Source organism: Branchiostoma floridae, chromosome 16, assembly GCF_000003815.2.
Source record: "Branchiostoma floridae strain S238N-H82 chromosome 16, Bfl_VNyyK, whole genome shotgun sequence".
Classification (NCBI taxonomy): domain Eukaryota; kingdom Metazoa; phylum Chordata; class Leptocardii; order Amphioxiformes; family Branchiostomatidae; genus Branchiostoma; species Branchiostoma floridae.
Window position 1 is genome coordinate 6,684,532 of NC_049994.1, and position 25,484 is coordinate 6,710,015.

Below are 25,484 nucleotides of genomic sequence, written 5' to 3' on the forward strand. Positions count from 1 at the left end.
ATACACAACTATCTCAAACATAGACAGCAAAGAGTTGTGACCCATGGCAAGTTCAGCACCTGGCACACTTTAACATCAGGAGTCCCACAGGGGGGTGTTCTTTCACCCTACTTATTTTTGCTCTTTATGAGCACTAGGTCACCAGTGTATAGTTCCACACTAAATGTTGGCTATGCTGACGACGTCAGCTTGTCGCGATCTCTCCATGTGGCTGTGGCAAACAGCGACAGGGCAGTGGAGGAGGAAGCGACTCAGCTGGATGTATGGGCTAGCGACAACAAGATGATTTTAAATGGAGGCAAAAGTCAGCTAATGCAAATATGTTTTAATAGATCAGTTCCTGCCCCACCGGAGATTATCTTAGGGGGACAACAGGTGCCATGGGTTGAACAGGCCAAGGGTTTGGGGTTCATTTTGGATAGGTACTTGACGTTCAATAACCAAGTGACATCCATGGTCACGAAGGCCTCTCGTAGGCTTCATTATCTTAGGCTCCTTACTAAACAGGGCACTAGTGTCGTGGATTTGGTCCAGGTGTACGTCACACTTATCAGACCTGTGCTCGAATATGGGCACGTACTACTAGTAGGGTGTAGTAAGGAGCAGGAGAGACAAATTGAAAGAGTACAACGGAGAGCACTCCGTATCGTCTCACTGGGGGGAAGACGAGAGGTGCCTGCTCTGCCGACGCTGAAAGAACGACGAGAGGTTGCGGCAGTGAAGCTACTGAGGGACATGCTGGACGAGGGTCACCCCCTCCATGACCTGGTGCCGCCGGCCAGAACTACAGTCACTGGGAGGACTCTTAGAAACGGAAATGCACTTACTGTGCCAGCTGCCCGGACACAGAGACTGAGAAGGTCGTTCTTGTACCAGGCTATACGCCTGTACAACGAGGCTTGATACTCTGCGTAGGACGTTCCTGTCCTTGACTCCGGTGTTCCTTGTGAAGTATAATGTACAACTTTGTATAGGCGTTTCTGTATCATGTACTGTAATTTGTTTAATGGATGTATATACATATATTTTGTAGTCGACATGTTGAAAATTTGTACAAAATCAGTGATATTCAGTTTGTTCTTACAAACTGCGATGCTGATTCTTTTCTGAATAAACTGAAAACTAAAAAATAACAAATAACGTGCATCATTCCTTTCGATTCGACCGATTGATGATTTTCTACAGCCAGGACCAACTGGGGGCATTCCGCAGACCCCTGGTCACTCTCCCTGCTGCAGTTCCGTGCACACAGAAACGACTGATCTTACGACGGCTACGTTCATGTCCAGGGTCAGTGTTTGACATATGCCCTTCATTTCACGTTAGAGACCTTAACTTTACCTTCAAAACATGCCGTAAAATTATATATCGTTCTACAATGATATATGTGGAAGAGGGAAATCATGTAAATGGGATTTGATCACTCCTGCCTTGCAAAAAGAATCTGCTGCCCAAAACCAACGATGGTAAAGACATCCTCACCTGGTGTCTCTAAACAATGCTTGAATTTAGATGTGCAGTTAACTTGGATGTGACAGGCCATTCAGTGCGAAGCTGGTGTGTTACGCCTACGGTCATTTGTCCTTGTATCCAACAACAGATACACCTTATTCTTCACGACAACAGGTGCTCGATTGCTATATCTTCGTTATGGCGATCAATGTTGATTATACACGTCACTGACACATGAGAAGCACAAAGCTCATTGACTCACCATCTTATTACAGACTGTAGCTGATGAGGATGACTTGAAAGTTATAGCATCAACATCAACCTCCAAGAACTCACGAGAGGTCACAATGTCATCGACCTCTGACAGATTACAAGGTAAAGAAGGAAATTCTAAGTATTCATGCGCAAGATCATATAGGTGAACTTGCTTGTAATCATTCTTGTCTTGACATAACAAACATATACGACCTTCGTCGGTCGGTTTGCATAACAATTTCCTGCAACCTATGATCCACTGCCTATTGAGTCATGTGTTCTATCTGCATAACGCGACGTCACGACAGCGTTGGATTTTTCATTCCTTGACAAAGACTGATGCTGTTCAGTCAAAAATTTGGATGAGTCCAATTTTTGTGTTTGATATTACAGTTAAATTAGATCAGAAATGTCCAGAAGTGTTTTGTTTATGTCTCAGGGGCCTTCACCTTTGACATGTGAATGCGCAGTTGGAATAATGATCGAGCTTAGGCTCCTTATGCACTTGTTACCAAGTTAACTTTGACATTTTAGCGACTAAACTAAGAATTTATGCCCCAAAACACGAAAAAAACATGGAAAAACATATCTGCAGACGACAGTCGGCCATCTTGGCTCATTCACATAATTTATGCCCGCAAAGAGCTCTGGGATTGATTGCGAAACCAGGAAATTGACCCTTGACCCCATTCATGCAGCCCCCATCTTCTTCCCAGCTGTTCCTAGTTACCATACAGAAGCCACAAAGGTTCCTGTGGGGAATACCCCCAACCGATTAAATAACCGGACCCGCACACAGGCACAGCATGTGCATCCAGTTATATTACCGGGCCCGCAGGACAAGGGTTAAGACAGAGACACAACCAACAGAAAATTACCGCATGAACCTTGTAATCCCCTGTGTTATGTGCGCTGAAGGAAGACACCATGTAACATTTTTTGTTCCACTGGGTTACTGTCTAATTTTAAGGCAAAAACAAAACCAACAGAAACCGCATGAACTTTTAATCTCCTGTGCTATTTGTAGTTTCTACAGCAAAAGCAGACCCCACAACGACGCCTGTACCAGATTCTACAACGACCTTTACATCACCAAAGATGTCCTCCCACCAAATGACCACGCCCTTTAAAACAACTACACCGGAACTTGAAGTAAGCACTAAAGGCGTTAGCACACCGCCATCATCAACCGTAAAAGGTATGCGTGACATCTTTGACTTATGATCTTGAATGATCTTGTAAAAGTTGTAGATGTAGAGATGAGCTTTATAAAAATTTATTTTGAGAAACTTTGGTATTAAAAAAAATTGTTTATTTATTTGTATCGTCGGCTTGTTTTGTTGTAAGTTTGGTCTCTTCTAAATGATTTGTTTGGTTATTTGTTTAAGCTAGACTCTAGTGTAACTAAATGCATGGACTTAAGATTACATCCGCCTGAATTGTATATCATTGTGAAAGAGTAATACTGCACTTAACCTAAGCCCCCTTTTCGTTCTTACTGAAAGTAAGGAGTTAACAAACACACCTTGCTGACTGCAGTATTAAATCATGGTTTTAAAGTTATGTGTGTATTTTTGGAAACCACAACGTGACACTCTGATCACCGATTACAGAAAGCCGTGGCGGAAATGTCAAGGCGGAGAAGATCAACTTCGGCGGGAAAGGAAAAGGCGATGGGAAGTTTAAGAAAGCTCGTGGGGTGGCCGTGTCTGAAGACAATGAAATATTCGTAGCTGATGTAGGCAATAGCCGAGTCCAGGTCTTCAGCACAAACGGGGACTTTCTCCGCCAGTTCCCAGCGGTAGTCCCCGGTAAAAATGGACAGAAAATGCAGCCTTGTGATGTAGCCATTGACAATAAGGGTTTCGTGTGGGTAGCTGGTTCCAGCGTTGACTCTAAGAATCATGCACATGTGGTTAAGTACAGTAAAGAAGGTCAACCGAAACAAGATCCCATTTTGCTACAAAATAAGCGTGTCTACCCCCCAAGCATTGTATTTGATTCCACAAACAACAAAATCATTGTGGCTGCGAACACTGTTATTCATATCTTCTCAACAGCCGGCTCCTTAGATACAAAATTCAAATCATTAAAAGCAGTCTCCTTTATTGCATCGGACAACAAAGGGAATATATTGGCCACAGGGGTCGCAGAGAGTAGAGTCAGAGTGTACAATCACCGTGGTCGTTTGCAATTCAGATTCGGAAGTGATGGAAAACGCAAAGGTAAACTGAATATTCCCACAGGCATCTGCACAGACAAGTCGGGCAACATCATCACAGCGAACTGGTTAAACCACAGGGTAGACATGTTCACAAGCCGAGGGAAGTTTGTCCGCACTGTTGTTCAGATCGACTCTCCGTATGGCATTGCTGTAGGACCGGGTGGACATTTGGTGGTGACCAACTTACGTGCTCACACTGTAACGATCTTTCCGCGGCATATGGTATTTCCGTAATGCTTTTTTTTTATAATTGAAGGAATATCTTTTCATAGTCAAGATACATGCATACTCTAACAAAATATAGATGTACATATAGTTGCGATTGTTCTGAGTATTCCTAGTAAACCTACTCGAAAAACGTTGCCATTATCTTTTCATTGTAGCTGTTTTAGAGTGTCTTGAGTCTTTTCACAGATTTTCCTGGGCAGTATACTAGTATATTTAATCTCTTTTTTTAAAAACACATTTATTCCCTTGATCGTTCTCTTTATTGTTTATACATGTACATCTGTCTTGCAAATTCTAAACTTATTCTAAAGTCATAAACTCTTCGCTTGATTATGGCATCGTTGTGTTTCTTCTTTTGTTTAGTCCAAAGAGATAAAAGGGGAAAAAGAGTGGAAAGGTGTAACGAAGATAAAATTGTGAATGTAACATTTATTTTGCATATCTATTATATTAATAGCATATTTGTACAGCCCTAGTTAGTAGAAATCAGCTGAAAACATGCGTTTGTGAGCAGAAGCTTAAAGAAGATAGAAGATTGTCTTTGTTGTGACTTTCTTGATGTTGTTGTTTTTGCATGTAAATGATGACGATAATTGTACATGCATAGTAAAAACATGGTAACATAGTCTTCAGCTAATTAGTCATCAGTGTGTATGTGTCTTCGTACAACTAATTAATGTGGTGAAGCAATCTACATTAGAGTAAACTAGCCGACACTCAACCGAGACGAGGGCCGTTATAGCTTACCAGGCAATTATGATCCATAAGTAGAGTCAGGTGACTCTTGGGTCACATGATCAGAGTAATTATAAATCATACTTTTCGAAGAAAATTTTGTACAACCGAAGTTCAAAGTAAGCAATTTGTCTTGTGTTGAATGAACGTTACAAACTTTCTAATGATTGTACCAACACACATGTTATTATACTTTCTTGCTAGGTACATAGCATGATGGAAATATTAGCATCGCCACTGAAACCCACAATTAAAACAGACAATGACGAATACATGTACATGCATCCAGCATTTGGATAGGGAGTTTAGCATCCAATAAGAAAATGTTAATGTAGATCTGTACAATCAATTGGAAGGTTTAAAACGCAGACTTATGCGGTCAAGTTTTAAGTGTTTTGCATCAGCAAATAGTATGTTTGGGTTAAAATCAAACATGTGCGTTAGTCTCTTGGCCCAGGGACAGGTGGAACATAACTGTTAAGTTGACACACAGAAAATAAAAAGGCTCAAACTGTGCGAAGACAATCACCGTGATGTTACCATGTACAAATCAAACACTGTGTTCTTACAGCTTACTACAATCTGTTGACTTTATTTCCAAGGTTCGGATCAATACATCAGTTTAAAACGAGATAGATACTATACGAAATATTGTCAAAACAAAAGCAATCGTCATGGCAGAACAAAATAACCTAATCCTTAATCTTTCGACTCTGCCGAAACGACATTTTAAGATGCAATACTTACAGCTGACTACATTTCTAATCTTCGATTCAATACATTCAATACATTCAAGGCAATCAGTATTATAAAACAAAAAGAAAACTAATCCTTAATCTTTCGACTCTGCCAAAAGGACTTTTTAAGATGCAATACTTACAGCTGACTTCATTTCTACGGTTCGGATAAAAAATCGGGTTCAAAACTAGCTTGATCCAATATGAAATGTCGTGAAAAGGCAATCAGTATGACAAAATAAAAACCCAATCCTTAACCTTTCAATTCTACCGAAACGACTTTTCAAGATGCAATACTTACAGCTGACTTCATTTCTAAGGTTTGGATCAAAATATCGGTTTCAAACCTTGCCCGATCCAACACGAATTGTTGTGAAAAGGCAATCAGTAAGACAAAACAAAAACCTAATCCTTAATCTTTCGACTCTACCGAAACCACTTTTGAAGATGCAATACTACTACAGATGACTTAATTTCTAAGGTTCGGATCAAAACATCGGGTTCAAAACTAGCTCGATCCAACACGAATTGTTGTGGAAAGGCAATCAGTATGACAAAACAAAAACCTAATCCTTAACCTTTCGACTCTGCCGAAACGACTTTTCAAGATGCAATACTTACAGCTGACTTCATTTCAAAGGTTTGGATCAAAACATCTCGTTCAAAACTAGCTCGATCCAACACTAACTGTTGTGAGAAGGCAATTAGTATGAGAGAACGTAACAAAATACCTCGACCTCGACTTTTGAAGCTGTGTATAAGAACGGGATTACCAACAGTTGGAATAATATCAAACCAAATTCGAGATCAGCTTCTTTTTCGCAGGATCTATAACACCTACCAATGGCGGACGCACCTCCAGCCGGTAGGGGAGGTTTTCGCGGCGGGTTCGGGGATCGTGGCAGGGGCCGTGGACGGGGCCGAGGTCGCGGCAGGGGCCGTGGACGGGGCCGCGGAGGCAAGGAGGAAAAGGAGTGGATGCCAATGACCAAGCTTGGTCGTCTTGTGAAAGACCTGAAGATCAAGTCCCTGGAGGATATCTACCTGTTCTCACTTCCCATCAAGGAGTTTGAGATCATTGACTTTTTCCTGGGTTCGGCACTCAAGGATGAAGTGCTGAAGATCATGCCTGTTCAGAAGCAGACCCGTGCCGGTCAGCGCACCAGGTTCAAGGCCTTTGTGGCAATCGGTGATTCCAACGGCCACATTGGGCTGGGTGTGAAGTGCTCCAAGGAAGTGGCGACAGCCATCCGTGGTGCCATCATCCTGGCCAAGCTGTCCATTGTACCTGTCAGGCGAGGCTACTGGGGAAACAAGATCGGCAAGCCCCATACTGTGCCTTGCAAGGTGACAGGGAAGTGTGGCAGTGTTCTGGTGCGTTTGATTCCCGCACTCCGTGGTACTGGCATCGTGAGCGCTCCTGTTCCAGAGAAGCTGCTGCAAATGGCGGGTATCGATGATTGCTACACCTCGGCTACAGGCTCTACCCGCACACTGGGCAACTTTGCCAAGGCAACGTTTGCTGCCATTGCCAACACCTACACCTACCTGACCCCTGACTTGTGGAAGGATACTGTCCTGACCAAACCTCCATACAAGGAGTAAACTGACTACCTGGCCAAGGCTCACACCAGGGCAACACCTCCTGCACCAAAGTCATACTAGTCAGACATCTATGGCTAACAGGCTACATCACAGTTTGCTGTACAGCCTAAACCAATAAAGAGTCACAAGACTGAAAAAAAAAAATCGAGATCGGTTCCTAAATTGTCGACGGTAAAATGCACAAACCTCTTTATAGTTTGGTCAGAGATATCGCAATTGCATTGAACACTTGTGGACAGCCGCCATATTATTGTCAGGAGCTGCTGACACCAGCGAACACGCTCACAAAAAATATCGACGTCACAGTAACACCCAGCTCTTCGTTGACGATATGTAACATAACAAAACTTGATTACAATTCAGTTTTCATTATACAGTGTGTGGAATCTGCAACTTATAATAAAACAAGCAAACAATGTAACATTATCTAATTTTGGATACACGGAGTATTTTCTCATACATGTAGTTACTAATTAAGATCAAGTTACTATAACTATCTACATCATTCAAATCACTGATACTATCTTATAAGCGGGTATCTCATTGAACTGGGGAGCGTTGGCGGCGTTGTTTTGTGTTTACCTTGACTTTATAATTCTAACATCATGCAAAACATACAAGATCGACAACAAAACACAACAATTGTAAAAGATTCGTTTTTTGTAGCTGATGAAATTCGTTAAACGCTCACACGCAGCGACGTCGCCAGCGTGCCACAGCTTCATTGATATGCCCGCTTTATTATACGTTACACGTTTTATACAATTTCACCGGATAAAAACTGTGTGATAGTTATATTTCAGCCATACAAAGTATGGTGAAATATATTGTATTCGTAATGTTTCTTTCTTTCTTCTTTCTCCTGTCAAATCTTCAAAGTGATTCATCTCCGCCGTTTCTGGACCGAATGACCTGAAATTTGGCACAGGGGTAGAATGGGCCAATACCTTGATGTTTTTTTCTCAGTTTTTTCATATCTGCCTCTAAAATGATTTTATTGAGATTTTTTTTGGTCAATTTTAGACCAAAACTGTATATTTTGGCCCCTGTACCCTGGTATTACAACCAAATGAGCTGAAATTTGACACGGATGTGCCTTTATAATGCCCCCATATAAATTCAATAACACTTTTGGTGTACAGTACAACAAAATGCTTATTTTTGCGATTTTTTTTACCAATTTTTGACCAAAAAAGGACACTTTTGGCTCCTGTACCTTGGTATTGCAACCGAATGAGCTGAAATTTGACACAGATGTGCCTTGATAATACCTTCATATAAATTCAATAACACTTTTGGTGTACAGTGCAACAAAAGGCTTATTTTTTGCGATTTTTGGCCAATTTTTGACCAAAAAAGGACACTTTTGTCTCCTGTACCCTGGTATTACAATTAATTGACCTGAAATTTGGTATAGATAGGCATTAGATACTTGGTAACAAGATTCAAGTCAAATTTTTGACATAAACAACTTTAAAATGATTAATTTTGGCACTTTTCTGAGGGGAAATTTGTTTTCTTTTGGCCTCCTGACGTGACCTTCCGTGACCCCGCACAGAGCCACACCTGTGCGCGTCAGCCGGAGAGTTGATTGAATCAAAGACCTAGCCAATCAGCGAAGAGGAGGCCAAAGGCTAATTAATATTCATAAGCGGGGCCTCATGATCCCGTATATAGCAGTGTTCCCGCCAGGGGGAGCGAAGCCCGCCTAAGGCTCTCGCATTTTACACTATTCAGAAGGCTTTATATTGTATCAGTTCTTAGGGGCATATCTATGATAATCGCAGCAGTCACTTAACTTCTCTTCAGGAGTTTAGCGTAACACTATTTCAGGTCAAACCGTCAAAGGCAACTAAAAACAAACTTTAACGTTACTGAGTTCAACAGTACTTATAATAACTTGTTATCCGAAGTTGAAACGCTAGCGATGGTATTTTCGCTGCGCTGTTAGCTCCGTGCGACTGTTGTTGACGGTCTTATAACGGTTTAGATGGTCTTATAACATTTGGTATAGATAGGCATAAGATAGTTGGTAAAATGATCCAAATAAAATTTTTGGCTTAAAGTACTGTAAAAGGCTTAATTACAGCACTTTTTTTAGGGGAAATTGGTTTTCTTTCGTTCTCCATGCCATGATCTTTCGGACGTTCACCCCACAGAGCCGACATCTGCACCTGCGTCTAGCCGGCAGGAAGAGTTAATTCAATTAATGGTTCAGCCAATCACCGAAGAGGAAAGCGAAGGCTAATTAATATTCATAAGCGGGACCACACAATAGGGCTTATTCAGTCACGTGATCCACCCCCTAGCAACGAGCGAAGTCGGCCATTTTGGTGTACCACAGTCAGCCCGCCTGCAGTGGGGCCCTATGCAACTCGCCGTAGAAATTGTAAATAAGTTCCCAAGCAATGCACCATTTCCGTTCAAAACGTTTAGTTTCACAATCACAGTGCTTTGTCTTGGCGTGGGATGTTGGTTCTGCACTGGTAAAGCGCACACAGATTGGGTAACAGTAAGATTTGCTTCGCGACTCTAGGAAAGCCGTGCGGGAATGAAAATACGAAGGGAAGTTCCGAAAACAAACAGCGGAGACCATAAACGACAGCAGGAGCATGTCCCCTAGTTCTTTGATGAATTTCCATGAAAAAAACAAGAGTACACTCGGAAGTTGAAGATGCTGATTGTGTGTGAACAAAAACCGCGGCACAGGATACTATCCTGTGGTCGTCCAACTTCTGAATGTCAAACTTTCCCGATCACTACGTAACGTTACTTCTATCAACTAAATCTCATCCTACACTCCAGTATTTGTCCAGATACTACGACTACGTTGTCGCAAGGACTTTTCATCAAGTTGTTGTACTGAGCCTGGTACGTTAACCTCCTTGCAAAGACAATTAAGATCGATGAACTCCGCTGTCACCCGTTACTGTTGCCGTGTTCGTAAAGTAGACTGGATCTCCGAAAACTTTCCCTCACTGATGAAATATGGATAATTTCTATCCGATTTTTGTAGAGAAAATATGACTTGAGGTTGGAAGCTCTTTGCATAGTCAAACAGCGTGCAAACGACTTCACTTTCCTCGGAGAGACCTCCAGACACCGAGAATTTTCGCCGGGACTGGTGGTACACCAAAATGGCGGCGCACGGAGGGAAGGGGTGATGACGTCACGTGAATAAGCCCTATACGTTAACTTGAAGACCCAGGCCGTACAGACTTCTCGCCAGGATTTTTTCAAAGCGTCGGACAGGGGTCCGGGGGCCGCCGAATGTCCCTGGCGGGGTCCAGGGGCAGGGCCACTGTAGGGGGGGGGGGGGGGGGGGGCCTTCCCCGGGGGGGGAAACTGGAAGCTCTTGCATTTTAGACTATTGAGAAGGCTTCTTTTATCAGTTTTTTTAGGGCCATATCTACGATAATCGTAGCAGTCACTTACTTCTCTTCAGCAGTTTGACTTTAAAATATTTCGGGTCAAAGCTTCAAAGACAACTAAAACCTCATGAACAACTAATCTCCAAGCAGATCCTACGGTAGCATAAGACAGTATTAAAAGCTGCCAGAGGAGTGAAGCTGGCTTAGGAGTGTGTTTTGCTACCTCATAAACAACAAACTTTACTTAGCTCAACAGTATACAAAAATATTGTACGGGTTGCCATCCTTAGTTGAAGCGCTTATTTATAGAGCTAGTATCTTCGATGCGCCGTTAGCCCTTTGCGACTTTTGTTGACGGTCTGATATCCCTACGTCGCCGCCTCGCTGATATTCCTACGAACATGTTTCAAGAAAAATACCCAGCAAAAAACGCTGTTCTGCGTCAAATTCTATTCTATAAAACATGTGGGACTCAGTGTCACAGTGTTAGACAGTGGCGAGAATGATTATTTTCTCATCAATATTTCTCTTCAGAATTATTTGAACTTAATTGTACATCTAAACAATTGGCTTACCTGTGCAATGTTTATATGATTAATGATCATGTGTAACGTATGGCTCCTAGTCAATAGATCAGCATTTTCTCTATAGTGACCACCTGTCTATAGTGGCCACATTTCCTAGTGCTGTTGTTGTTTGACATAAACTTTGAACATTTAAATTGTAAGTAACTTTAAACTGCCAGAGTTTCAGCCCAATAAAACACTCTCAGCGCCAGCCTCGAGGGTATGAACAGACTGACCAGACAGACGAAAATAAATCCTCGAACAAGGTTCAATCGTATCTTCCGGGTCTGGCAGGAAGTTGTTAAACTAAAATATGCAATAATAAATGTACCCACATCACAAGGAGCTTATACTTTTTTAAACTTACACCTAGTTATCGTACTGAAAATTGTTAATGACATTACATGAAGTCATTCAACAATTTTCAGTCATGATGAAAATTTTCTGAATGGAAGGTGTGATTATTGTCATTTTCTGAAAAATAGAAGCAAGCTCTGTTTTTACCTGGAATCAATTCACAATACCAGTCCACTTTGGGGGATAATGTACTGTTAAGAGGATGTTACATTTTTGCGCAGGGGTGATTTGGAACAGTCCAATGTTGCGTGGGAAGGGGTATGGCTGAAATATGCTGTATTTGCTCTTAAGCAAATGTCGGCCTTTCTAGTTGATATACTGGCCATATCGAGAAATGCACTATTCTACATTAAGCAAACTATGCTTCATCTTCAGATTTCTGGACACAATAGCAAGAGCACAACAGTAAGTTCAGCAGCCATACCATGAATGATATGTCTATGTACAAAGATCTTCGTGTCATTGTGACTCTCAGTCGTCGATGTGTCCCCTGCGCGGTGCTGGCTTAGGTCGCACGGGGGCGCTGCTGCTCGGGGGGAGTGCTGACTCAACATTGTCGCCTTCGTCTTCTGCAGCGTAGTCATCGTCTTCAATAGCCTGAAATCGTCAATGAGATCACGGTACACGAAGTGTTAAGATATATCTCTGGATACCTTCGTGCTAACCAAAAAATGACCCAGACAGAAAGCGTTAATACATCACGAATAGGGGTGGGTACCGGTACAGAAAATTTAGGTCCAGGTCCGGTTCAAGTCCAAAGGATCAGGTACAGGTCTGGACCTCGACCTGACCTAATTATCTGTGAAAACATGTGAATGGGCGATACTCATAGCAATGGTCCATTTTGCTACAAAGGGTTCTGTTTGGTAGAGTATCCATCGTTTATGTATTTGACCAAATTTGACTGTAGAAACTTGCTAAAATGACTATAAACTCTCCTCTTGTTCTTTTCTTGGATCTGTAAGCCCCGAAACACTCGAGCGCCTGCCGGAATAATCTGTTTATTTTCGAATCGGTCCAGCATACGGTCCACTGATTTTTCAGGTCCAGTTTTTGTGTACCGGTCAAACAAGAAAAACGGTTTTGTACTGGTACCCACCCTAAATCACGAATATATACATCTGTGATGTTAGCGTAGAGTTTTTGAAGCCTTTTGTCTTCCGCAAGAAAGTTATGTTTCGGTTGAGTGTGTCTGTGTGCATGTATCTGTCTGTCTGTTTGTTCGAAAAGTCGTGGATTTACTTAGATGACATTTGGTATGTTGGTTGGGGTTGGCGACAGGAAAAAAAACTATTAGCTTATGGTCCACCTTGCGGCTTTTTATGGTACTGCAGCGGAATTTCTTGTTTGTGATAATTGATATCATATGAGTATGATAGTCCAAAAGCCATGTCTACCACCGTGCATCAGCGCCTCAAGTGACTGAGGTAGTTGATGCAAGAAAATATCTAAACATCTTACTACGACATCTTAGCTATGTCCGAATCTGTGTTGGTAAAATCCATAGTTGTAAAGTTTAAACTTTGTTCCAACATAAAAGAAGCTTAGCAGGATTGGTTTATGAGGAGCGTCAAGGAGGCCATATACATAAGGGCGCATCAACCCTCTCTGAACCGGGCCCCGGGCGGTGGCAGGTTCTGCCTTCCCGCCATATACGATTCGCTGCTGACGTCATTCTCCGACTTTCGGAACATCAGTGAAGCAAATCGTACATCTGAAGAAGGTCGGGCTTGACCTAAAGTTTATGGTGAGTTCTTCTTCTTTCGTGTTGGAACAATGTTTAAACTTTACAACCATCTTAGCTATATGAAAGCATCTTATTCGTGTGTACGCTTTACCTTTGGCTGGCTGTCGTTAGATCGCCGATGTAGTTGCGGTAGGATACGAGACAAGAATGGGGGACCCGCCGTAGTCTTCTCGTCTGCTGCATCACTCGTGCTTTTCGTCCGTTTTTTCTTAGTTGGCGGCTGTCCGGCGCTACTTGATGTGTTCTCGGAGCCGCCAGACATCTGCAAGCATATTTCAAGAATGCTGACTTGTGCTGGAGGCTACCATAGTCCCCGACCCTCCTGATGAGGATGGGACTAGGTGAGGTGAGGTGATGCTCTTTTAACCTCAGTGTAAGACTAGAGTATTTCGAAAGAGTATAGAATGTACCTGTACCTGTTTGTACCCTCCAGTGTAACACACTAGCTTCACAGGCACTCGGCGTGACAGCAGTTGGTTATACACACGGTGTACACCTTTGCACATCTAGCTAGTACAAGCGTTGTTTATAGCTACCTATAAAGGATGCTCGTACAGTGCTTTGCGGCAACGAGTTCAGAATGGAGAGGTCATTTCCGAGCTAACAAGGTATCGAAAATGTCTGATGTTTTAGAACTTCATTCAAAATATTAATGAATATGGAACGAAAATATATTTAAACAAGACTCATGAAACGCAGCCTACACTGTTAACAAGTTTTCGATTACGATTTCTTAAACAAAAAGAATGTATAAAACATCCCATACCCTTGGAAGAGTCTGTGTCCCGGAATCGGAGAACCCTCTGCCGTCCTCGTCGTCACTGTAAGTAGTAGACATGGCGTCTGTACAGTTGTCGTGCTGTAGGAGTATCGAAACGGAAATCTATTATGACGTGTTGAAATAAAAGGTGACTTTAAAGTTTGTACGTTGTCGAAGAAAAATTAGTTTAACAACTTTTTTGACAATTAGTGACAAAGTGAAAAGTATTATTTGATGTTCATTTGTCTTGACGTGTGTCCTCAGTTATTTCAATATTGTAGAGTGACAGGATGAGAGGTGGAAGATAGCGTAACCGGAGATTTACAAGATGTAAAAGTTGGTTTGTTTTGCATAAGATCGTTAGCATAGGGAAAAGTAGTCCCATGGCCTTTGTAAGACCATAGGGGTAGTAGGATCTAATAATAAATGTATCTAGGGCGCGTGGAAGGTGGAGCCCATCCCTATCCCCCATCGCCATTTACCCCCACAACCAAACCACAAACAAAGTCAGGTACCCATTTTATGAAAAAAGTCGTGTAGAATGCCTTTCCAAGGGCACATGATCGGTAGCATGACAGGATTCTTGGTTCTGGGCCAAACACCATGTATTGAGGCCAGAAAACCTCACATCGTTAACATACTAACCATTTTGTCGTTGTCTGAGTTGGTAGGAGTGTCGTGATACTCGTCTTCCGGAGGAGGTGGCGGGAGTTTGAGGACGATGTACGGCTGGGCCACGCCCACTCGCTCCCATTGGTGGTTCCGCCGCGCGTTCATCTCCATGTTACTTCTGTAGGGAAGTGATGATGTCAGTTTTGGACAGTGCTATCGACTGACGATTATAACACTTGAACTCATCTATTCCTAAAGATAAGGTGTCTGTCATACCTTTAAGTCTTATGTAAATATGTTGCTTTTTAAGAAAAACGTTACCAACAGCTGAACAAACTTAGCTTTCTTTCTATAAGTCATTGTTAGACCTTTTTTTCTCAAAAAAGTGCCGAAGAAAATGACGCAAAATCATTTAATCATCTAATGATGATTCTCTAAGAATTTATTTCTAATCAATTGTATGGCATTGTGATGGCCCGTTCTTTAAGCGTTAGCATTGATTTACTTACTAATAGTCATAAACAATCGTTTAGACCTGGCACACGGAAAAATTGGTTGACAAAGGAGAGGAGAGAAGACTCACTCATTTTCACGTTTTCTTTTCCGCCTGACATGGAGGAAGCAAATCACCATGGCAACCAGTAAAGCCAAGATGGCTGCCACTCCCACACCAATGACAGCGATCATTAGCATGTTGACGTCATCCTTCGTCTTGGGTTGGACTGTCCCGTCAGGCGCGATGTTCGCGGACCCGGATGTTTCGCCAGATGTCCCGGATGTTTCACCAGAGGACCCGGATGTTTCACCAGAGGACCCGGATGTTTCACCAGAGGACCCGGATGTTTCGCCAGATGATTGGGATTTTTTGTCAGAGGACCCTGACGTGTCGTCAGATTCACCGGATTCTGCCATTTTCACCGTTGCGGCTGGTGTTGCTCGGCTTAGAGGTGTCGTAGATGAAAGTCCTAGTGGACAAGCAGACAATATTTCACACCTACACTCGACAAATCTCTTCACTACATCTGCTGAAACACACTCACACCACACCCGGCTCAGTACACAGGGGGGGGGGGGGCGGACTTCAACTACCTAAAACAGTCGTTTACAATACAAGAAAAAGTCTCTCTCGTTCTCCGGCGCATCCCTGTGGAACTCGCTACCTCCACACTTAAGAGCAGCAGCATCCATATCCACTTTCAAATCCTTATACAAAACAGAATACCACATGGTCTAAAACGTAACTATTATGTCCTCTCTTGTTTTGTTCATATTGGTATGCAAATCTCCATTTATTTCCATTTATCTCATTTTGATTATGATTTCGAGTTATATTATGTTACGTTGTATAATTTCACTTTACCATTTGTAAGCTAAGTTGTGTTAGTTTTTGTTAGTTCTCGCTATGTTACCATTTATGTTATTTGATGTCGTATCGATTGCTTTTATGTTGCATGTATGTACAGGGTTGCCCCCCAGGGAACTTTGAAAAACGCCTAAATCGGCGATATGTAACCCTGGTGAAATAAAAATAAAAATGAACAAACAATAAACATTTTACATCATGTACTAAAACGGCAAGCTCGTAGAGTCGTCCCATCAAGTCGCTTAGGCAAGGCCAGGAAAGAGCACAGAATTAAAACAATAGCTTTTAACATTAACCAATGATCTGTGACTCAGTATCTTCGCGATATTTCATAGATGTGCAGCGGCTGTGAAAAAAAGGCCAAATTAAAAAAGTGTTTTACCTAGTGGGTTTCTACGGTAATGCAGCGGGCTTTGTAGTTGTAATGTAAAAACCGTTCTTATATGAACTGTTGTTCAGTAGGAAGTATTTTGATGTTCTGTTGTTGAACAAGGATTGATTATCGTCACAAAAAAAGCGCTAGAAATTATGAGTTTACCTTTTGGTCTTGGAGTTGCACCAGGGTTGTCAGTTGAGGACGGTGATGTTGTTACTCGTGATGGCGGCCGTGTTTCACATCTTCCGGTCACGTGATCACAGAACCGACACCCCCTACATCGCCTGGCGCACTTTGGACCGTAGCGACCGACCGGACAGATGTGTTCACAGCTACAGTAGACAAAGGGAATCTGAGCATTGTCATATCTGTTGTACATGTATGTGAATAATTCTTTAACATCAACAGCTTCTTAATCATTAGAATAGTCACCAACACTGATATAGAAATAAATTCATACATGCATTATCGTCCTGAAGTCTGGACCAGGCTAATACATATTTCACTCCATAGAGCCCTATCTAACATTGTTCGTTCTAAATTCTCAAATTTGATAGCGGAGGTTCTAGTTAAAGTGTCCGTAAAAGTTAAACTTCTGCAATGGCTCCAGTGAGTCAGCTCCTGCGATAGCCGCAAGAGACTCAAGTAGCATGTTGAGTCCAAGATGTATTCTGTGCTCTGCGAAATAATTTAAGGCTTACCAATTGCTAAAAATACATTTTCTTCTTTCAAAAGTAGATTCCCATACATGTTCCTTGTCCGCTTATTTTCATGTGCAATTTCCGACGAAAATCTCACCTTTTGCCAAAGTACCCAGGTACACAGGCACATAGCCCTTTGCTGACGTCACACCACGCTCCATTACGACACTCAAGGCAAGGAAGTCTCGTTCCCGGGGTTGTTAGCTCCGGACTGACGTTCTCGTCCGTCTCGTTGCAGAATCGCCCCCTCCAGCCCCTCTGGCAGGAACTGCAGCTGCCTGTAAATCTGTGGTGTTGAAAATATGTTTATTCGCCAATTTGTAAGCAACGTTTGTTCTTTTATCGTTACTTTTATGATAGATATTAGAGTCGAAATAACACATCGCAGGTGATAAGCCATAATAGCATTTCTAATTTCCGTAATGCTCAGCAACCAGCCCAGAACAAATGTTGTATTTCCGGGTACCCGGTCGACCGAATCTGGCAAAAAGTCTTACAGACTCCTGTATTTCATATTCTTTTAACAGATCAATACGTTTATGAAAGTACATGTAGTAAACATTGTACTTCTTCGTTCATACAACTGGTGCAATGTACTCTGTATAATATATAATCAAAATACGGTGGTAAAAATAACAGTTTTCCTATGAGTTCCAGGTTCACAGCTGTATTTCTTGGATAACTTCGCCCAAAATCTATAGAAAAAGAAAAAGGAGGGAAAAATTCAATCCCTGCCTACTGATCGTTTTACGACCGTTACCGGAAACACAATACTCTTTATCTCTTATGGCCATCATTAAACCACCTGCAATTTGCCATGTGCGGAATGAAACAAAAAACAAACAAAAAACAAATAAACACAAAACAAACAAACCTGTTACACCGCTTCCCTTTACAGTTCTCCGGACAGCGCTCGGAACAGTCCTTCTCGTAAGTTCCCGCCGGACATTCTTCACAGCTTCCCTGGTATAGCTCAAACCTGTTTTCAAAAACAATACTGTCAATGTGCGAAGACAATACCATCCTGTGGGTATCTTGGTGAACAGAAGCAACAGTATTAGCCGTACTAGCAATAGTACATGTAGTAGTAGTAGTAGTAGTAGTAGTAGTAGTAACAGCAGCAGCAGCAGCAGTAGTAGAAGCAGTAGTAGTAGTAATAGTAGTGGTGGTAGAGACATAGAAAAAGAGGAACATGTACAGATTCTGTTTTTGTACTCAGATATTGTCTTTCTAGTTTATGCGATAGCTTTTTTAACACAACTAGAAGGGCCGACATTTGCTTAAGAGCAAATACAGCATATTTCAGCCATACCCCTTCCCACGCAACATTGGACTGTTCCAAATCACCCCTGCGCAAAAATGGAACATCCTCTTAACAGTACATTATCCCCCAAAGTGGACTGGTATTGTGAATTGACTCCAGGTAAAAACAGAGCTTGCTTCTATTTTTCAGAAAATGACAATAATCACACCTTCCATTCAGAAAATTTTCATCATGGCTGAAAATTGTTGAATGACTTCATGTAATGTCATTAACAATTTTCAGTACGATAACTAGGTGTAAGTTTAAAAAAGTATAAGCTCCTTGTGATGTGGGTACATTTATTATTGCAATGAACTTTTTTTATTCAAGTAGGGCATACGATTTAATAATTATCAAGCAGGTGCAGGTACTGTAGGAGCGTTTGTTTTCTTCAAGCTGTAAAACTGTTAAACTGTTTTACTTTGTATGCAATCAACCATCGAGCCTATTCTTATTTTAGTTTAACAACTTCCTGCCAGACCCGGAAGATACGATTGAACCTTGTTCGAGGATTTATTTTCGTCTGTCTGGTCAGTCTGTTCATACCCTGGCGCTGAGAGTGTTTTATTGGGCTGAAACTCTGGCAGTTTAAAGTTACTTACAATTTAAATGTTCAAAGTTTATGCCAAACAACAACAGCACTAGGAAATGTGGCCACTATAGACAGGTGGTCACTATAGAGAAAATGCTGATCTATTGACTAGGAGCCATATTTTACACATGATTTCAGTACACTGATCATTAATCATATAAACATTGCACAGGTAAGCCAATTGTTTAGATGTACAATTAAGTTCAAATAATTCTGAAGAGAAATATTGATGAGAAAATAATCATTCTCGCCACTGTCTAACTTATAATTACGTATCAAAACTAAACGCAGATTTTCTAACTAACGCACCTTTCGCCGACTTCATCATAGGACCGCCGGCTATCAATCAAACACGGCTGTTGATTAGACTTAGAGTTTCAAACAGTCATGTGCTGTGTGCCAGTTGACAGCGAACTTCATGCTACGTGATGTTTTACATTGCTTGGACCTTCTTTCCTACAGCGGTGCTTCTACAAAATATTTAGACTGTAACACTGAGTTTTATAGAATAGAATTTGACGCAGAACAGCGTTTTTTGCTGGGTATTTTTTTTGAAACATGTCCGTGGGAATATCAGCGAGGCGGCGACGTAGGGATATCAGACCGTCAACAAAAGTCGCACGGCGGCTAACGGCGCAGCGAAGATACTAGCGCTATAAATAAGCGCTTCAACTAAGGATGGCAACCCGTACAATATTTTTGTATACTGTTGAGCTAAGTTTGTTGTTTATGAGGTTTTAGTTGTCTTTGAAGCTTTGACCCGAAATATTTTAAAGTCAAACTGCTGAAGAGAAGTAAGTGACTGCTACGATTATCGTAGATATGGCCCTAAAAAAACCGATAAAAGAAGCCTTCTCAATAGCCTAAAATGCAAGAGCTTCCGGGGGGGCTTCGCCCACCTGGGTCCCCCCCACAGTGGCCCTGCCCCTGGACCCCGCCAGGGACATTCGGCGGCCCCCGGACCCCTGTCCGACGCTTTGAAAAAATCCTGGCGAGAAGTCTGTACGGCCTGAGTCTTCAAGTTAACGTATTGTGTGGTCCCGCTTATGAATATTAATTAGCCTTCGCTTTCCTCTTCGCTGATTGGCTGAACCATTAATTGAATTAACTCTTCCTGCCGGCTAGACGCAGGTGCAGATGTCGGCTCTGTGGGGTGAACGTCCGAAAGGTCACGGCATGGAGAACGAAAGAAAACCAATTTCCCCTAAAAAAAAGTGCTGTAATTAAGCCTTTTACAGTACTTTATGCCAAACATTTTACTTGGATCATTTTACCAACTATATTATGCCTATCTATACCAAATGTTACTCATACCAGGGTACAGGGGTGCAAATTATACCGTTATAAGACCGTCAACAACAGTCGCACGGAGCTAACAGCGCAGCGAAAATACCATCGCTAGCGTTTCAACTTCGGATAACAAGTTATAAGTACTGTTGAACTCAGTAACGTTAAAGTTTGTTTTTAGTTGCCTTTGACGGTTTGACCTGAAACAGTGTTACGCTAAACTCCTGAAGAGAAGTTAAGTGACTGCTGCGATTATCATAGATATGCCCCTAAGAACTGATACAATATAAAGCCTTCTGAATAGTCTAAAATGCGAGAGCCTTAGGCGGGCTTTGCTCCCCCTGGCGGGAACACTGCTATATACGGGATCATGAGGCCCCGCTTATGAATATTAATTAGCCTTTGGCCTCCTCTTCGCTGATTGGCTAGGTCTTTGATTCAATTAACTCTCCGGCTGACGCGCACAGGTGTGGCTCTGTGCGGGGTCACGGAAGGTCACGTCAGGAGGCCAAAAGAAAACAAATTTCCCCTCAGAAAAGTGCCAAAATTAATCATTTTAAAGTTGCTTATGTCAAAAATTTTACTTGAATCTTGTTACCAAGTATCTAATGCCTATCTATACCAAATTTCAGGTCATTTAATTGTAATACCAGGGTACAGGAGCCAAAAGTGTCCTTTTTTGGTCAAAAATTGGCCAAAAATCGCAAAAATAAGCATTTTGTTGCATTGTACACCAAAAGTGTTATTGAATTTATATGAAGGGATTATCAAGGCACATCTGTGTCAAATTTCAGCTCATTCGGTTGCAATACCAAGGTACAGGAGCCAAAAGTGTCCTTTTTTGGTCAAAAATTGGTCAAAAAATCGCAAAAATAAGCATTTTGTTGTACTGTACACCAAAAGTTTTCTTAAATTTATATGGGGGCATTATCAAGGCACATCTGTGTCAAATTTCAGCTCATTTGGTTGTAATACCAGGGTACAGGGGCCAAAAGTGTCCTTTTTTGGTCAAAAATTGGTCAAAAAATCGCAAAAATAAGCATTTTGTTGTACTGTACACCAAAACTGATATTGAATCTATATGGGGGACTTATCAAGGCACATCTGTGCCAAATTTCAGCTCATTCGGTTATAATACCAGGGTACAGGGGGCCCAAATATACAGTTTTGGTCTTAAGATGACCAAAAAACCTTAATAAAATCATTTAAGAGACAGATATGGAAAAAAATGAAAAAAACGTCCGAGGGTATTGGCCCACTCTACCCTTGTGCCAAATTTCAAGTCATTCGGTTGAGGAACAACGGAGATACCGTGTTCTGAAGATTTGACAGGAGAAAGAAAGAAAGAAACATTACGAATACAATATATTTCACCATACCTATGGTATGGCTGAAATATAATGATATAGTAGTGCAGTGAATAACAATGACATTAACACAAAGATAGCAATCTTTAATATGTACATCAGCACACACTGACTAAAATGTTAAATCGTCACCATTTCAATGTTTTTATAGCAATTCTTGTTTAAAGACAGGAACAAGAGCCCTGTCCATGTGACCCGTTATCCTGAAGAGCAGATATTCTGGCAGGCATAACATGTTAATTGACCAGGGGCCACAGGTGAAAATCAATGCGTGCACGTATGTAATCGATAAATTCAAGACAATGTGGCCTTACCCTGGTCTGCAGTCCAAGCACACCCCCTGCTGGATTGTGCAGGTTTTGCAGCCTCTCGGACAGCGGTTCTCGCAGGCCTGCCCGAAGAAGCCCGGCACACACTGCCGACACTTGCCGCTGACCCGGTTACACGTGTACGGGCAGTTCTCCGGACAAATCATCTTACAGTTCCGTCCGTACGTCCCACGAGCGCACCTGGCGAAATGAGCTTTTTATTCTTTATTATTATATCTCCTTATCACAAAATATTAACTTATTTCCTAATAGTCCTTTACATACCACGAGGTGCATTGTGAGGCTCCTATCTCTGTTCCTTAGCCGTTGGGCTACTCAACTATTCTGGTAGAGTTTAGGGAAATTTTCCTGACCGTGACGGAGGGCGATACAGACTTTCTGGCACGTTTTGCCCAGTTCTGACATCACTTTTTTGTATGATTTACATTCTAAGCTATGGGCTCTGATTTCAATAGAACGCCATTTCACATGATACATGTTTCATATTTCTACATTTTACATATATATATATATATTCCTGTATTATATTTGAATGACAAGAGATAGGAAATTCCGAACAAAAGCAATAATTCGAACCTCTTGTCGCAGTTCTCTCCCATCCAGCCCTCCTGACACGTCTCCTCACACACGCCGGTCTCCATGTTACACGTCTCACAGTTGCCGCACTGTCTGCGGAACACAAGTAGAAATATAAGGCTTAGGTCCCAAATCCCAACCCGGGAACTGACATGTTAGCTTTCAGAAACGAAAAATATTATATAAAAGGCAACAAAACACGCAGAACGAAGACAAAATTAGTCTAAGGTATATTCCTTGGTTAACACTTTCATTTTTCGTTTGGGACCTAAACCTAATGTGGTTATCATGGCTCACCGAAGCTGCTGGTTGGCAGTGACGGTGTGAACTACACTGAACGTGTGTTACCCTTGACTTATGAGAATACCAGATACAAAACGTACAAGTGTGACTGAAAAGACAACAAAATACACAAATCGTCTATGAAATGTATGGAATTTTTTTGATCGCTCTCTCCGATCGATCGGACGCAGGGACGCCGCCAACATGCCGCAGCTTCATATCAGCTTTAAAAATATTTAAACAACATATCGTGTCAAAGGGCACCTAACAAAAACAAGAAATTTATCATTAGCTGAAAGGTTATGCAAAGATTAAAATGTGATAAAAAATCATTCTCTCTTACCTCAAACAGTTGTCTCCATAGAAACCTGCGTAACATGATTGACAGGTACCCGTCACGGCGTGACATGACTTGCAGTTGCCAGGGCAACGGACTTTGCACTCGGGCCCAAAATAGCCTACACAATGTAAAAGAAAGCAAAACGACAAAACAAAACAAGAATGCTATCAATTTTAACTTGAAAGTTCATCTGTGTTGGTAGAAGTCATTTCTGAACTGGTTGAACTGTTAATTCAATGTCATCGTCGCGGGCTACTTGCCCGGATCAGGTCCACTCTCTCCTTCCAAACGTCTCTGTCCCCCATAACCATAATTACAACACAAAAATTGTTCAAAATCCTTTGAAATGAAGTGCTACAGGAAACTGCTCAGGGTCAGCTGGACAGAACAACGCACCAACAACTCAGTGCTAGCTGAACTGGGAATAAAACGAACATTCCTAAATCTGGTGAAAAGGAGGAAGCTGCAGTATTTTGGCCACCTCACTAGGGCCCAGAACATTTTGACACACATACTGCAGGGAAAGATCAACGGTACCAGAAGCAGAGGGAGGACATGCAGGAGAAGGGGTGACGACATAAGGGACTGGACAGGCAGTCCCCTAGCTGTCTGTCTGTACACAGAAGGCTAAGAGAAGGGATGTATGGAGAAGACTTGTGCTGGAGACAACCATAGTCCCCGACCCTCCTGTTGAGGATGGGACTAGGTGAGGCGAGGATCCACAAGAACATTTGCGATAGGTAGGGAGGTGTCTTTTGTGCATTGCCTCAAAAACAGTAACTGTTACCAGTGTGTTAGCTTCTACACAATTTTGTACAAGTCAATACACCCAGTTTATCTCTTTAATGTACAATCTACAGTGGTACAAAATGTACCGACATCATTATTAAACCTGTACAATATCATATGGCAAGGGTGAAGTATTGGTTAATGATGTAGGAAGCTACGATGGTGAAAAAGAAAACCTGTTTTACCTAAGGGACATAAAGGGATGTCACATAGCAGCCCCTTCCAGCCGGCCTCACAGGTGCACTGTCCGTCCGAAGGGCTGCAGTCCCCGTGCTCACACAGGCACTCGTACAGGCAGTTAGGTCCGAACCGGCCCTTGGGGCAGGCTGTAAATGCATAGGAGTTTTTTTTTACAAGTACAGTAGAAGCAGTTTAGTTGCACATACCATTTTTGCCAGCAAATTTCGTGTGGTGCAACAAAGCGAAGTTATCCAGCTGTACCGCACCATCACGGGGTTTGAGCATTCAGTGCAATTAACGGAAGAAGTGTGCGGTAAGCCGTTCTGCAATAAACTGGCTTCTACTATAATGCACAACGTACTTCTTCTAAAACGCAAACGGACAATCAAGTAGCACATAGAGACTATTCCTATATAAAATATAACCCCGAACCCTGTAAAAGTATGGCGAATGATCATACAAATAACACAAAGTAATGTAGATATTGCTAGGTTTCATGAATTTTTTGCATCTTGGTATGCTGATGGCGATCCTTGTTTCTAGTTGAAAGTGACATAGAGGCTCCGCCTTAGAGGCACCGCCAAAAACTCACGGCATTGCACCCTCTGGCTCCATCCGTGCATGCAGCCGCATTGGTTAGTGGTGACACAGACCTGTCCCACTGTGTGACATAGGGTCGCTACTGACGAGTCACAGGCACCTGTAACGGTTAAATATAACACCTGTAACAGTCGATATGGTTAGTGGTGACGCAGACTTGTCCCACGGTGTGACATAGAGTCGCTACTGACGAGTCACAGGCGCCTGTAACGGTTAAATGAAACACCTGTAACAGTCACATTGGTTAGTGATGACACAGGCTTGTCCCATGATGTGACATAGGGTCGCTACTGACGAGTCACAGGCGCCTGTAACGGTTAAATGAAACACCTGTAACAGTCGCATTGGTTAGTGGTGACACAGGCTTGTCCTACGATGTGATATAGGGTCGCTACTGACGAGTCACAGGCGCCTGTAACGGTTAAATGAAACACCTGTAACAGTCACATTGGTTAGTGGTGACACAGGCTTGTCCTACGATGTGATATAGGGTCGCTACTGACGAGTGACAGGCGCCTGTAACGGTTAAATGAAACAAATGTAACAGTCACATTGGTTAGTGGTGACACAGGCTTGTCCCATGATGTGACATAGGGTCGCTACTGACGAGTCACAGGCGCCTGTAACGGTTAAATGAAACACCTGTAACAGTCACATTGGTTAGTTGTGACACAGGCTTGTCCCATGATGTGACATAGGGTCGCTACTGACGAGTCACAGGCGCCTGTAACAGTTAAATGAAACACCTGT

General features: G+C 42.2%; 3 protein-coding genes across 3 annotated transcripts; 1 reads left to right on the forward strand and 2 right to left on the reverse strand.

Moving 5' to 3' along the window:
• Positions 1–6,420: 6,420 nt before the first annotated feature.
• Positions 6,421–7,380, forward strand: LOC118403648 (40S ribosomal protein S2-like). Its single transcript, XM_035802422.1, has one exon. The coding sequence runs from the start codon at positions 6,475–6,477 to the stop codon at positions 7,234–7,236; it is 762 nt and encodes a 253-aa protein (XP_035658315.1). The 5' UTR covers positions 6,421–6,474; the 3' UTR covers positions 7,237–7,380.
• Positions 7,381–11,768: 4,388 nt separating this feature from the next.
• LOC118403650 lies at positions 11,769–14,130 on the reverse strand. The gene is made up of 3 exons (XM_035802423.1): positions 14,044–14,130; positions 13,369–13,539; positions 11,769–12,127 (listed from the first exon to the last, which is right to left on the reverse strand). Exons 1-3 carry the CDS (start codon positions 14,113–14,115, stop codon positions 12,002–12,004), a joined length of 369 nt encoding a protein of 122 aa, XP_035658316.1. The 5' UTR covers positions 14,116–14,130; the 3' UTR covers positions 11,769–12,001.
• A 531-nt stretch (positions 14,131–14,661) lies between these two features.
• Positions 14,662–25,316, reverse strand: LOC118403513 (multiple epidermal growth factor-like domains protein 11). The gene is made up of 11 exons (XM_035802244.1): positions 25,286–25,316; positions 24,727–24,834; positions 24,140–24,280; positions 23,169–23,283; positions 22,544–22,636; positions 21,953–22,147; positions 17,964–18,068; positions 17,187–17,375; positions 16,551–16,720; positions 15,233–15,614; positions 14,662–14,827 (listed from the first exon to the last, which is right to left on the reverse strand). Exons 1-11 carry the CDS (start codon positions 25,314–25,316, stop codon positions 14,662–14,664), a joined length of 1,695 nt encoding a protein of 564 aa, XP_035658137.1.
• Between the last annotated feature and the right edge of the window lie 168 nt (positions 25,317–25,484).

Bases quoted from the DNA above. Each gene is read 5' to 3' on its own strand.
- LOC118403648 (XM_035802422.1), top strand. From the start codon at position 6,475: ATGGCGGACGCACCTCCAGCCGGTAGGGGAGGTTTTCGCGGCGGGTTC.
- LOC118403650 (XM_035802423.1), bottom strand. From the start codon at position 14,115: ATGTCTACTACTTACAGTGACGACGAGGACGGCAGAGGGTTCTCCGAT. The intron at 13,540-14,043 runs GTATGGGATGTT...ATATGCTTGCAG, and splicing joins GGACACAGACTCTTCCAAGG to ATGTCTGGCGGCTCCGAGAA. The intron at 12,128-13,368 runs GTAAAGCGTACA...TGACGATTTCAG, and splicing joins CTAACGACAGCCAGCCAAAG to GCTATTGAAGACGATGACTA.
- LOC118403513 (XM_035802244.1), bottom strand. From the start codon at position 25,316: ATGGGACAAGCCTGTGTCACCACTAACCAAT. The intron at 22,148-22,543 runs GTTCGAATTATT...TCATTTCGCCAG, and splicing joins GGAGAGAACTGCGACAAGAG to GTGCGCTCGTGGGACGTACG. The intron at 14,828-15,232 runs GTGAGTCTTCTC...ACTTCCCTACAG, and splicing joins AAAAGAAAACGTGAAAATGA to AAGTAACATGGAGATGAACG.